Genomic DNA, 14,688 nt, shown 5'->3' on the forward strand with positions numbered 1-14,688 from the left:
GGGTGCCTGGGTGGCTTGGTTGAGCGTCTGACTTTGGCTCAGGTCATGATCTCACAGTTCTTGAATTTAAGCCCCACATCAGGCTCACTGCAGTCAGTGTGGAGCCCACCTCAGATCCTCTGTCCCTCTCTCTCTACCCCTCCCCTGCTTGTGCTCTCTCAGAAATAAACATTGAGAAATATAATACAGGGGAATGGAAAGAAGGACCCAGGAGTCTAGTAAAAGGCAACAATATATGTGCATTCAGAGAGATGCTGGCAGTTGATTTAAACTTGAGTGAATTCTTGCAAGTAGGACCTATCGCTTTCTGACATTTGTTTAGTCATTTTCCTCATCTCCTTGTCATACTGGGCATTAGCCACATATAAATTAAAACATATAATGCCTTCTGGTATGATTACTACTCATTCAGCACATATTTATTGAGCATATACTATATGCTTGTATATCATTGAACAAACCAGACATAATCCTGCCTTCATGGAGCTTATAATTGGCATAAATATTTGAATAGGTAGGCTGTAGCTTACACATAAGTATTTTTCTAAGCATACTACCAGCAGTCACACGTGTGTATACTGTCAGAATAACACAAAATTGAGGGGCTTGGAATTTGTCTCATTTCAGGAATACAGTAAGGAGTCAAGAATATGAGGGACAGTAACAGTCAAGAAACTCATAACTATGGCTTTGTCACTTTGAATTGAACACTGTGATTCTTAGAGGCACAAGAGTGACAATAAATAAGACTTAATTTGAAATTTTAAAACACTAGTAAAAGGGGCATCTGGATGGCTCAGTCGGTTAAGCTTCTGACTCTTGGTTTCGACTCAGGTCATGATCTCACAGTTCGTGGGTTTGAGCTTCGTGTTTGGCTCTGAGCTGACAGTGGAGGGCCTACTTGGGATTCTCTCTCCTTCTCTCTCTCTCTCTCTCTCTCCCCCTCTCCCTTTCTCCCTCTCTCCCTCTCTCCCTCCCCTCCCCACCCCCATTTGTTCTCTCTTTCTCTGTCTCTCTCAAAATAAATAAATAAACTTAAAAAAACAAAACAAAAAAAGGACTAGTGTAAGCCAGAGATCTTTGATGGAGTATTGTAGGAAGAATTTCAGAAACTGCAAGTTGTTACACAGATGTATTGATTTAATTAGTCTAGCTAACACCATTTATTTATGCTTAAGCATCTCACACTTGCAGAAGTTGGTAATTCGAAGTCACACAATAATTTGTGAGTTATCTTCTCTACCACGTGTTGTAGCTTCTGAATACCAACTTTGATGAGTGCGTGTATCAGATGCTTAAGCATGAATAAATGATATTATATAGACCAATTAAACAATACCATTTGCTTTTGAAGTTCTGTTGACATAGTTTCATGTAAAATCTTTTGGTGGTGGCTTTTAAAATCACATTGTTTTAAACACAGTGTAATCTCATAGTATAGCAAGATCCTCATTAGAGACAGAACATATCTAGGTTCTGTTGCTTAGACCTCTTTGGGTATCTGAGTGGATCCTTAATTTGCCATTACAACTTGATAAAATTGTTCTGATTAACCATACAGTGGTTGTTTTAGCTAGTGAACGAAGAATTGTAGAGTTATCCTCTTAGCAAAAGGGTGAACTTTTTTTTTGTGATAGATAAGAGACTATATTGTGAAATCTCTTAGGGGAGGAAAACCAGTTAGAATTCCCTTGCCATCTCTCTGTTTCTCTCCTCTCTCCCCCATTCTTCTCTCTGTTTCCTCTTTTTTTTTTTTTTTTTTAATATTTTTATTTATTTTTGAGACAGAGAGAGACAGAGCATGAACAGGGGAGGGGCAGAGAGAGAGGGAGACACAGAATTTGAAGCAGGCTCCAGGCTCTGAGTTGTCAGCACAGAGGCCGACGTGGTGCTCGAACTCACGGACTGTGAGATCATGACCTGAGCTGAAGTCAGACGCTTAACCGACTGAGCCACCCAGGCGCCCCTCTGCTTCCTCTTTGAGATTCTAATTCTAACCATAAGAACATGAAGGTATTCTGTGTCTGCCTGATTTTACAGTATGTTTTTCACACTTAAAAAAATTTTTACTAGAAAAAATCTATTAGATATATATATACATATTTTATCTTTAGCTAATTTAAACAGTTTAGTTTTTGTTGTTTAAAGTGGCATGCTATGGAAAGGAGATTGGGGTATAGCTAATATGCTACGAAACGTAGGCAGCATCTTTTCTTCCAGAGTTTGGGATGCCTCACCTCTATTATTTTTTCTCACCATACTCCCCAGAAGATAGAAAAGGGAAGGATTAGTTGACCCAGTTGACCCAGTTTTACACATAAGGAAACAGAAACTCATAGGGGTTAAGTGTCTTGCCTAAGGTCAGACTTACTAAGAATGTAGTTGCAGAATGTGGCAGAGAGTTCCAGAGCCTGGCAGAGTGTAGCACACTACCCACTGGGAAATGTGACAAGCACGTAATTATTTTCTCAGAAGACTTGACTACTACTGCTTCTTACTCCTCTCAGACTATCCACCATCTACCCAAGGCAGAAACTTGTTTGCAGTTTAGGGCTACACTGTAATCTTTAGGAAATGTTACTTAGGACAACTGGCTTAGAATTCTAAGTTAGTATATAATATTTTCATGTGTTCTTCTAACATGAACTTCTTCAGGCTTCCAGGTGTCCATGTTAATCATTGTCCAAAGAATGTAAGGTGTCACTTTTAGGACCACTAGCTGTTATTACTTTATGCTTTATACACTCGCTTTATTACTTTAAAAGGGTGCATAAATGTATTCAGTTTCATTTAATGTGCATTTAATTGAATATGTAAATTTAAGGATGGGCACATAACCTGAGCAAGGCCTGCTCACTACCCACTGAGGCCAGTGCAAGGTGGAAAACACATTTTCCGGAGAAAAAGGAAGCCATGTAAAATGGGAGTCTCACCACTGATGCCTAGGGCCGTGCACAGGCTGAATTTAACACGGTAAATGGCCCAGCAAGTGTAGAAAAAAATAATCTTCCATTTGGAGATGAAGATCAAGGCCGACTTACTAAAGGTTCTTTGTAGAAACTTGCATGTTTAGATTTGCCAGTAATACAAAGAAAGAACACCAGTTAATTACTTTTTGTTTGTTTCATTGATAAAAATTACTTTTTAGTTACCTTAGGAGAGCCTTCTTATATGGGAAAAATGTTAGCGGTTCACCTAAATCTATAGTTCTTCCAGTGTTGCTATGTTTCCACAGTTCTTCTAGAACATTTATGGACTTCATTATTACTGTCTGCATTAAAGTTTAGTGATCTGAGGGGCACCTGGCTGGCTTAGTCAGTAGAGCATGTAACTCTTTTTTTTTTTAATTTTTTTAACATTTATTTTATTTTTGAGAGACAGACACAGTGAAAGAGGGAGATGGGCACAGAGAGAGGGAGATACAGAATCCGAAGCAGGCTCCAGGCTCTGAGCTGTCAGCACAGAGCCTGATGCGGGGCTCAAATTCATGAACAGTGAGATCATGAACCAAGCTCAAGTCGGCCGCTTAACCAACTGAGCCACCCAGGCGCCCCTAGAGCATGTAACTCTTGAGTTCGAGCCCCATGGTGGGTGTGGAGCCTACTTAAAATTAAAAAAATTTTTAAATGTTTAGTGGTTTGACTTAAATTTTTGAGACCTACTATCCTTCTGCACCCCCAAGTTGTTTCTTTAATACTATGGCATATAGTCTGCCATCTGAAATTTTGGTCCAGGTGCCCAGATGGAATCTGTTTATTTTGGAAGATGTGGTTGGAGCTGCCACTTTCTTTAGTCTGTGGCCTGACACTCTCAGAACTGTGTTTTTTGGTTTCAGCAGTTAGAAAAGACATAAGAGCACCTATGTTTTGCTTTTGTAACAAGTTCTTGTCCACAGGCTTTACGAAGAAAGCAGCTTTTTTGAATACCGATAAGTGCTCCCAATGCCCTTACATTCAAACAAGCTAACTTCCTTTACAAACTCTTACCACACTCTTAGGCCTTTAGATTTCTCTCAGTTTTTACTTTCATCATGATTTACTTAGCTGCTGTTATTTTCTTATTCATCGGAATTGGAATGATCCCATTTGTCATGGAAAGAGATGTTGGTGCTACTGCTTTGACCATGTCTTTCTTCTGCAGACCCCGTATCATGTCAACCTCCTCCTGGCTGGCTATGACGAGCATGAGGGTCCAGCGCTTTACTACATGGACTACCTGGCAGCCTTGGCCAAGGCCCCTTTTGCAGCCCATGGCTATGGTGCCTTCCTGACTCTTAGTATCCTGGATCGATACTACACTCCAAGTAAGTTCTAGCACTCTAGGTAGGGAATACAGTCCCGTCCTGAGCTGCCTTCTGGTTTTGTACACTACTCCTGGAGTTGGGTGGTCGGGGCTTGAATAGAGGATGGATCCTAGGAAGCACATCCAGGTACCTTCTGGAAGCTGCTCTCCCCTCCAGGTCAGTAGGGTTCTTGAAAAGCTAATAAAAGTCCTTCTTTTACCAGACAGAAGGAGATACTGCATATGTCCAGAGCTGGGTTTTGTTTTGTTTAAAAGGGTGCTACAGTAGTGAGTAAAATTAATTTTTCAGTTACAAAAGTTCCGTTTTTTAATTCATTTTGCCCAGCCTAGATGCTTATTAGCATCTCAGCTATAAAGAATGAGCAAATAAGCGAAGTGGTTTGCATGTTTGAGTTTGTGAGGATGAACAGGTCCCCAGAATGACAATGGAAGATTTCTTTGCTTAAACATCAAAGCTTTTAAGGCCACAAGCCTTGGCCCTTCGCTTGGTTCTTTATCAGCTGCTGGCTGCCCCTCCTGTGAGAAAGAGCTGGCTCTCTACTTGTCAGTAAACTGTTAGCTTGGCAAAGCTTCCAGCACAGGGATGCTTTTGTGCTACATTCTATCTTCTGACTCCAATCCCAACCTTGACCTTAGCTACTGTGAGCAATAGGCACTTGGGATTCTTCACTTTTCTAGGCTATAGATGCAGCCCAGATAGCCATTCCTCTCCTTAAATTCCATTCTTCCCTATCAGTACAGTAAAAATCTGGCTTCTTTACTCTTTTTTTTGGTGCTGCCCTCTCACTCAACCTTAGCCATGCCAGAGCTCCAGGCCACATCCTGAAAAGCATTAGCCTGGCCTCCTAATGACTGTTTCTTGATTTGGCATCTGTCAGTAATACAGCTGACTTGCCCACCAAAATCACCACTAACCACCCTTGAAGCCTAACTGCATAATATGTCATCCCAGTTTGCTATGCCTGTGGACAGTTCCTTTGGCTCCTGTTTTATGAGAGTCTCAGCCCTATCCCATGAATTCTCTTTCCATTGTTAAACTGAGACCCAGCTGGGAAAGTGAGGCTAAAACTCTGGCCTGTCCTCCCTTGCCCTGATTTGCAGCTGGCTAGGGCAGATGGAACCGATTTAAGCCCTAGTCTAAAAGGGTGGGGTGGGTAGGGGTGAGGGGGATGGGCGATAAAAAAGAGGCAAGCCGCTGGACTTCTCTAGAGGCAGGCCCTGGCCATGGGAGGCAGAATTCCGTCATGCTTACCCTTCTCTGTAGCAAATCAATTTGAAATGGCTTGTGGCTGCCGGAGCACTGGGTCTGGGGCATCCTCCACTGCATATGGAATAAGTTTGTTGCAAGCTAGAAGGCTAGGTATTTTTTTGCCTTTTCCATTTGTGTGGCATGCTGACCTGAAGAAATTTGAAACTTAAAAGTTGTGGCAGAGAGTTGGACTTGATGGCAACTCCTTGAATACGTGGCCTCTGTGTTCTCTTTCAGCTATCTCTCGTGAGAGGGCAGTGGAGCTTCTTAGGAAATGTCTAGAGGAGGTGAGTAGTTCCCACAGGACCCTGAAAGGAATGTTTATCTCTGTTTGCCAATATTGTTCATTCCTTGGTTGCAGTTTTTCCCTGATCTTTGCCAGAAGGTGTAATAAATACACACTAACCAGATGTGAAGTTGCTACCAGGGATAGAGTTTGGTGGGTAACAAACTCTCATGGGTTACCTCCCATCAATGTCAATTTTACAATTTAGTTATCTTTTTTTGGCTCATCCAACCTAGTGATTCTCAGAATTTGGCATGTATAAGAATCATCTTGGGAACTGTTTTTTTGATTGTTTGTTTTGTTTTTATTTTTGTTTTTAAGCAGATTCGTGACTACCCTACTCCCATTCCCACCACTGATTCTGATTCAGTTGTCCTGGTGTAGTGTCTGAGTATTTGATTAGCAGTCCCAGGTGATTTTGCTGCAGGCGGTAACTGGGTCATATTTTAAGAACTACTACCTTAGGGACGCTTCAGTTGGTTAAGTGTCCGACTTCAGCTCAGATCATGATCTCACGGTTCGTGGGTTCGAGCTCTGTGTTGGGCTCTGTCCTGACAGCTCAGAGCCTGGAGCCTGCTTTGGATTCTGTGTGTGTGTCTCTCTCTGCCCCTCCCCTGCTCCTGCTGTGTCTGTTTCTCTCTGTCTCAAAGGTAAATAATAAAAATTTAAAAAAATAAAAGAAAAGAACTATCTTAGACTTAATACCTGCTGTATTTGTGTCACCTGGGGTTGCCATACCCCAGGTGTCTGCTTTCTTTTAAAAAAATTTTTTATTTTTAATGTTTATTTTTGAGACAGTGCCAAGTGGGGGAGGGGCAGAGAGAGAGGGAGACACAGAATCTGAAACAGGCTCCAGGCTCTGAGCTGTCAGTACAGAACCCGATGTGGGGCTCTAACCCACGAACCGTGAGATCATGACCTGAGCCGAAGTCAGACACTTAAGCAACTGAGCCACCCAGGTGCCCTGTGTCTGCTCTCTTAACAGTCCATTAGTCCTGGAGAGAAAGCCTTCCCTGAGAATTCAGGAGGCCATAGAAAGCAACTGGGAAGCTTTAAGCGGAAGAGGAGAGTAGCCTTTAGTTTATGAGGCCAGGAACGTGGACCCCACCCATTAATACTGCTGCTAAGAGTCTAAGGCTTTGGGTTATGTATGGAGGATGAGGAGGAAGAGAAAGCAGCTCCCTTAGGCTTTTAAATTCTTTTACTGTTCTTGTGGCTTAAGGATGAACTTGAATTTGTGGTCTAGGAGAGAGCAGGTGGGTGAGAGCAGGTGGGAGCACTGAGCATAATGTCAGTTTGCCTCTTATACAACCCTGTCTTCTTCAGTCCACAGTGTCCCCTTCTTCCTCATGTTTGCAAATCCCCTTTACAAAGCAGAAACTGAGGACAAACTCATGTACTTTCCTTAGCCATTCAGCTAAGAGACCATATTAGTCCAGCAGTCCTAAGTGTTACAGGGGGTGTCAGGGAGAAGCCACTGGCATATCAAGGGCTTTGAGACTTTATTCACTATGGACCTTAAACATGATCATTTTAGAAACCCACATTTATTGTCACCTTTTCTTGATTTTAGAGCTTGTTTTTGGATGTAGGAGTCATCAGCCAGAGGAGACTCTAGAAATGGAATGGGTTTTTGATGCCCAGTCCTCAGCTGTAAAGGAGATGGGAAATATCACAGGAGGGAGGGCTTGGGCCTGGGGAGGTAGACATTTCTGGGATATGCTTCTAAGGGAGCAAGTAGAGAGCTTTGTGCCTTCCCTCTGGAGACTAAGTGAGGTGTCCAGGAAGGGTGGCCACAGAAGCCAAGATTTCCTCCAGCTGTCTTCCTCTATAATCACCAGCCAGGTTAGTGGGGCTGTCTGCTTCCATGCACAATAGAGCACTGCTTGTTTGGAACAGCCTCTCAAGCAGAGAGTCTTAATGAGAGTGCGGAGGTGTTATTTTAATCACAGGTCAGCTTGGACTGCAGGAGTTGGAAGTAGGGGTTGTTCCAAGAGCAGTTCTTCCAACACCCTTCCACCATTCCTGTGGCTACACACACACACACACACACACACACACACACACACACACACACAGATAGAGTCACACAGTCAGTCCTTATAATGTCAGTGGGTGGGGCTATGGTGACTGGAGTAAATTCTTGGGACATAGGAATACATTGCTTTGGTCCAAAGCTTATTCCTAGAGCAATCACTCTTTGTAGGCTGATTACCTTGAGACATTTTTAGAAAGAAGTCTGTGTTTACCAGACTGATTGGTAGCAGACTGTGGGGAATAGAGCTTTGGATTTTCTTACTCTTTCATCAGCTGACTGACCAGAGACAAGCTCCCAGCTGCATCTGTCAGTCCTCCCTCACCTTCCAGCCTCCCTCACCTTCCAGCCTCCAGCTGCAGTTTGGGGTTTCTTCAGTGTCTGAGTACTGACTGCCCCAGTAGAATATAAGCTCCACAAAAGCAAGGATTTTTTTATCTGCTTGTATGCCCAGTGCCCTCGAAGAGAGCCTGGCCCATAGTTAGTGCTCAGTAAATACTTTTTGACTAATTTTCTTCATCTCTGTCTGCAGCTCCAGAAACGCTTCATCCTGAATCTGCCAACCTTCAGTGTTCGAATCATTGACAAAAATGGCATCCATGACCTGGACAACATTTCCTTCCCTAAACAGGGCTCCTAACCTCATGCCTTCCCTCCAACTTGCCAGGGAACTTTTTTTGATGGGCTCCTTCGTCTTTTTCTACTCTTTTGACGTGCATCCTTGATAGATGGTTAATTCAGAATAAAGCTGAATCTGGATACATTGAGCTGTCTGTTTTGAGTCTCCATTTACCTATCATCACTTCAGGACAGAAATGGAGAAAGGATTATCTGCATTGGACTTTTTGCTGGGACTGTCTTTCCTTCTGCCCCTTTCCCTTCATTAATGTTCTAATTGTCTTTTTAGCTGATAGCCCCGCATTCTGTTTCACTGCCTAGCTTCCGAAGTCTAGCTCTTTCATATATCTTGCTTGCTAATGTCTCATTTCCCTAAAGCAGTGGTTCTTTTTACCCCTAAGCTTAACGTTTTAAAAATTAGTTTGAGGGGCGACTGGGTGGCTCAGTTGGTTGAGCATCCGACTTCAGCTCAGGTCATGATCTCACTGTTCGTGGGTTCGAGCCCCGCATTGGGCTATGTGCTGACTGCTCAAAGCCTGGAGCCTGTTTCAGATTCTATGTCTTCTCCGCTCACACTCTGTCTTTCTCTCTCAAAAATAAATAAACATTAAAAAATAAAAATTAGTTTGAATACATAATACGTACACTTAGTAAAAAATGCAAGTGATACAAAGACACACAGTAAAAAATGTTTCTGCTGTCCCTATAATTTGATCACCTGCTTCCCTTCCCAGAGGAAACTTCAAATACTAATTTCTTACCTAGCCTTTAAGATAGAAGTTGTTCCTGTATAAAGCACGAACACACATGTATGCATGCGCACGCATACACACATAACCCCTCTTAAAAGTATTTGTAAATGGTCTGCATATTGCTTTTTAATTAATTAATTTTTTAACGTTTATTTATTTTTGAGACAGAGACAGAGCATGAACGGGGGAGGGACAGAGAGAGAGGGAGACACAGAATCGGAAGCAGGCTCCAGGCTCTGAGCCATCAGCCCAGAGCCCAACGTGGGGCTCGAACTCACAGACTGTGAGATTGTGACCTGAGCTGAAGTTGGACGCCTAACTGACTGAGCCACCCAGGCACCCCACTGCTTTTTAATTTAACATATACTAGATTGTTCTATATCAGTATACATATACTATTTTATTCTTGTTGACAGTTGGGCAATGTTCTATTAAATTGATGTGCTGTAGTTAATTAACAAAATACCTGTATTACTTCCTAATCTAGCTTTTTGGGAATGAATAATGTAAATGTTTTTTGATTAGTGCCACTAAAATGATGGTTCTTAACTGGATGTATGTATCAGAATCATCCCGGGGAGTTTTCTTTTTTATACATGATTAGGCTGCACTCACTCCCAGATTCTAACTAAGCAGGTTTGGGGCCTAGACATAGGAATATTTTCAAAGCTTCCTAAGTAATTTGTGTCTTCAACCATGATAGAGAATGGTTGGTAGGAAGTTTCTTTAGAGTGTGGTCCTCAAGCTTAAGCACGAATCTCAATTCCCTGGAGGGCTTATTGATACACAGCTTGCTGGGTCCTACCCCTGTAGCTTCTACATGTTTGGGGTATGGCCTGAGATTCTGCATTCTAACATTTCCAATTGATGCTGCTGCTGCTGGTCCAGTTAACACACTTAGTCTTTTTTTTTTTTTTTTTTAATGTCTCGCTTTACTTTTGAGAGAGAGAGAGACAGAGTGCGAGTGGGGCAGGGGCAGAGAGAGAGAGAGACACAGAATCCAAAGCAGTCTCCAGGCTCTGAGCTGTCAGCACAGAGCCCGACACAGGGCTCGAACTCACAAACCGGGAGATCATGACCTGAGCTGGTGGGATGCTTAACCAACTGAGCCACCCAGGTACCCCTAAACCCCACTTGGTCTTAAACTAAGATGAGCCCTACTTTATCCAGTTCTGTGCTACTCTTAATACTATATACAGATAATTTTTTTATTTATCTGAAGTAAAATACCATCTCTCTTAAGATACTACCTACATTCAGAACCTTTGTACTAACTATTGTGTTAACATCAGATTAGAATGTCATATACTTTGTGAGACACCTGTGGTAGATGTTTAAACCATAAGAAGAAATTTAATCATTGGGTAAATGGGGGAAAAGAGATTCATATCACCACAGCTGGTTCAACCTCTACTACCACTATGAATATGCATAGGTTTTGGCTTTTGGCTGGATTTCTGGGTCTTTTTCTAAGGCATCTATTTTTAGAGCTCCACAGGTGATTCTGATGCTTGCCCCAGTTGAGTATCTGTACTAAAATTTAGGAGTCCTGCTTCATGGTTTTCCCATCTGTGAAATGGTCAAAATTGTACCTATTCCATGGGGGATAGTTAGGAGGATTCCATGAGGTAATGTGAAGCGTTTTGAACAGGGCCTGGTATGCGGTAAGTATATAATCATTGTGATACTGCATCCACTGCTCACCAGGAATAAACTTGTTACTCTGCATCCATGCATCACCAGGAATGAAATGGTTCTCTGTCTTTGAAGTGTCCCCAGGGCAAGCTGGGTAAGTCCACCAGCCTACCCTAACTCCCAGTCTCCTTTCTCCAATCCATATCTCTTTTCTGAGCCCCAGATCAACTTATTCCTAAGCATCTCACCTCCAGCATCAGATGCTCTACCGACTGAGCCAGCCAGGCACCCTGGCATCATTTATTTTTAAGAAACTTAATTTAGAATAAATTTGGTGTTATACAAAATTGCACAAGATAATGCAATGTTTCCTTATACCTCTCCCCTGGCTCCCCCTTAGGTTAACATCTTACATAGCCACTGTGCATTTGTCAAAAACTAAAACCAATATTGATTAGTACATTAGTATTAGCTCTGACTTTTATTCAGATTTTACCCATTTTCCCATGAATGTCCTTTTTCTGTTCTGGAATACAGTTTAGGATGCCACATTGCACTTAGCTAGGCACCATTTTTGGTGCCTTTTTCTCCTTCCTTCACATAGTCGCTGAGTTGTAGCAGTTTTACTTCCTAAATCTCTTTTAGTAAAACTCCCAAGTATTCTGGTTTATCATTCACTTTCTTTCCTGGACTATTTTAACAGCCTCCTACCTTCTCTACTTTTAATCTTTTTTTCCTCTCTAGTTCTTTCTCTGTACTCTACAAATTTGACCATCCATACATCTTTTCACTTAAAACTTTGATGGTTTTCCACTGTTTCTAGAATAAAACCCAGTTCTTTAGTTTGACATGCGAGGCATTTCATAATCCTCTCCCATGCTAGCTCCCCAGTTTCTTTTCCCTCTTTCATACTTCATAAAGCCCGTGATCCAACTGAATTTCCATGGCCTCAACATACATTTATGATTTCACACCTGTATATGCCCACTGGAAGGGTAAGCATTGCTTCTTGAAATTTTTCTTACAGATAGTGTATATGTGTGTGATTGAGTCATAATGCAATATGCTGTTTTCTCATCTGTTTTCTTCCACCAGAGTTAATTTTTTTAATGCCAGCTGTATCCCTCTAAATTGATTTCCTGGAGTTTGAAAAAATTCACTGATTGTTTAACACTCATGCCCGAACTGCTCAGAATGGTCTTCCGATTGGTTCCCATCTGCTTTCAGGTGATTAATACACAGAAAGCAATCTATTCCTTCGTGGGGTATAGGAGATAGGTTGGAGAAGAGAACAGCTGGTTTGCCTCAGGGTAGGGAAGCTGAGCCCTGACTAGTAAAGAGTTTGGAGAAGCGGACAAGGAACCTCTGAGTGGTGGAGGAGGGTGCTGAGAGAGCTTGAGAAATGCTTGGCTTCCCAGCTCAGCAACAATGGCTGAGCCCGCTCTGCCTGAAGCCCAGAGTCCTTTCACTGTTCTTTGTCTGGGCCCTTTGCTCGACGCAGGCAAAAGTTCTCAGTATCCTAATTGTCTGCTGCTCACTTAGCTCCTCTGTGTGTTAGGAGGTTGTGTTTGACAGGAGAAAGGCCTGCTGCTCAGCCTCATTCACCTAACTCCATGAGGTTTGAAAGAGGGAAGGTGGTCAAAGGCTACTCATTCCTTCAGGAGCACCGTGATCCTTTAAGACAAATGAATATGGGGCACTTAGGGTGGCTCAGTTGGTTGAGCATCTGACTTTGGCTCAGGTCATGATCTCGCAGTTCACTGAGTTCAAGCCCCATATTGGGCTCACTGCTATCAGTGTGGAGCCCGCTTCGGATCCTCTGTCCTTCTGTCTCTCTGCCCCTCCCCCACTTGTGCTCTCTCAAAAATAAATAAAACATTTTTTAAAAGGTTTAAAGAAATGAATATGAACTCAAAACATTGATGCTTACCTAGTCTACTCCATTTAATTCACAGCTACTTGCTTTGTGAGAAAGAAGTCATGTAATCTGTATATACTTTTTCTTTAATCATCGTCTACTTTTCCTTAGGGGTAGACCCAGTTTGTCAGGGGATAAAACACAATTTATTTTGCTGTGGAATCACCAACAAACAGAAGTTAACTGGGAAGAGTCAAATTCTGAGACCTCATTAGAAGCTTCTTATGCCACTTATGTTCTCCACAGTATACTCCTGCCTCTGTACTGTTACCATCTTGACCATATACTGGAGGACAAGAGCCTTAGGGCCCAAAGGGCTGGAGAGCCTACTTTTGTTTGACTCAGACCTGAGAGCACCTTTGCAGAGGGCATGTGGAGCAGTGGGAATGGAGGGGTGGAAGAGACAGACCTGTATGAGTCCCTCTTACTTGCTCTCTGACCTTGGTCAGGTTGCTCAGAGCTAGAATTTTATCTCTAAAATAGAACTTGGTGAGGACTACATGGTTAACTTAGGGAAAGTTGTCCAGCACTGAATGGTTGATGATAAACTGGTTCCCTCCATGTTCACCTTAGAGATATTTACAGCTTTTTATTGATTTATTACCACGTGCTGAGCATTAAGTACTGTATGTCTGTTATTTCATTTAATCCCCTCAACTTCCTGTAGTCTCAAACAGCTTTAGTGGTTGAGTGTCTCTTGCCAGGCCCAGGGCTTTGGTTAAAGCAGAGCATGTATCCAGCCTTTCCTCCACTCCTCCTTTCATATGGGTGGGATGAAGCAGTGAACCTTCTTGGGAAAAGAAATCACATCTTTGGACCTTTCCCTAGGAGATGCTTCCTGGACTTCATGTTCCCTTAACTCCCAGCATCTTTGTCTGATGACACACCTGCAAAGAACTGGGGAAGAGCATTCCAGGCAAAGAGAACAGTGAGTGCAATGACCCTGAGGCACAAAACTAAGTGGTAATTGCAGCAACAAAAAGGAAACTAGTGTGGCTAGAGCAAAGGGAATGATGAAGAGAATAGTTGAAGGTTGGAGGTAGACAAAGTCCAGGTCATTGCAGGGCTTAGTATGAAGGTGTACCAGTAAAAATAGACCAGTTGAAAGTTACTTCAGTAGTCCTGAGGACGAGGATAGTGGCAGAGGAGATAAAAGAGGATGGACCTTCTGATTGATGCATTGGGTGTAGGGAAAGAAATAGGACTCCTCCATTTCCAGCTTGAGCAGCTGGGTGGGGAGTGGTACCATTTACTGAGAGGGAAACTGTGGAGGAGGTCAAGATTTGAGAACCTGGTCACGTGCTCCATTTTGGACATAAATTTGAGATGCCTGGTAGACAATCCAGTGGAGACATCAGACATCCTGATTCACATGCAAGCCTCGAGTTCAGGCAGAAGTCCCCAGAGAACACCAACAGAGGTCAAGTAGAGAACGAGCCAGAGTTGGAACCATGGAAGTCGGAGAAAACCAGAATTTGGGAGCCACAGAGAAGAGTGTTTCAAAAAAGAGAAAGTGGTCAGCCTATCAAGTGCTGCTAAGTCCAGAGAAAAAGGCCTTTGGATTTGACATTGTGGCTGTTGATCATCTTGCTGAGTGGATTTCGATAGACTGGTGGGGGTAAAAGCCAGATTGAAGTGGGTTAAAGAGTGAATTGGGGGTGAGGAAGTGGAGGTAGAGGTATAGCAATCTTTCAAAAACTTTTAACTGCAAGGGAAATAAATGGGGAAGAGACCCTAGAACGTGAGTGCTTTGGGGAGTGATGTAGTAGATGATTGTGTAGATGGAGAGACTGATGGATACAGGAAAGAAAAGATGGCTAGCGAATGAAATCCTCAAAAAGAGCCAAATTAGCATCGGGGACACACACACACACACGCACACACGTAGTCACA

General features: G+C 42.7%; 1 protein-coding gene across 1 annotated transcript in view; it reads left to right on the plus strand.

Moving 5' to 3' along the window:
- The window catches only part of PSMB2 (proteasome 20S subunit beta 2), a 33,585-nt gene extending 24,946 nt beyond the window's left edge, over nt 1-8,639 (plus strand). The window contains exons 4-6 of the mRNA XM_047873410.1: nt 4,141-4,303; nt 5,789-5,838; nt 8,405-8,639. Coding sequence (XP_047729366.1) covers nt 4,141-4,303; nt 5,789-5,838; nt 8,405-8,512 — 321 coding nt within the window. The 3' untranslated portion in view covers nt 8,513-8,639. The remainder of the gene's footprint in view (nt 1-4,140; nt 4,304-5,788; nt 5,839-8,404) is intronic.
- Nucleotides 8,640-14,688: the final 6,049 nt, after the last annotated feature.

This window comes from Prionailurus viverrinus, chromosome C1, assembly GCF_022837055.1.
Source record: "Prionailurus viverrinus isolate Anna chromosome C1, UM_Priviv_1.0, whole genome shotgun sequence".
Classification (NCBI taxonomy): Eukaryota; Metazoa; Chordata; class Mammalia; order Carnivora; family Felidae; genus Prionailurus; species Prionailurus viverrinus.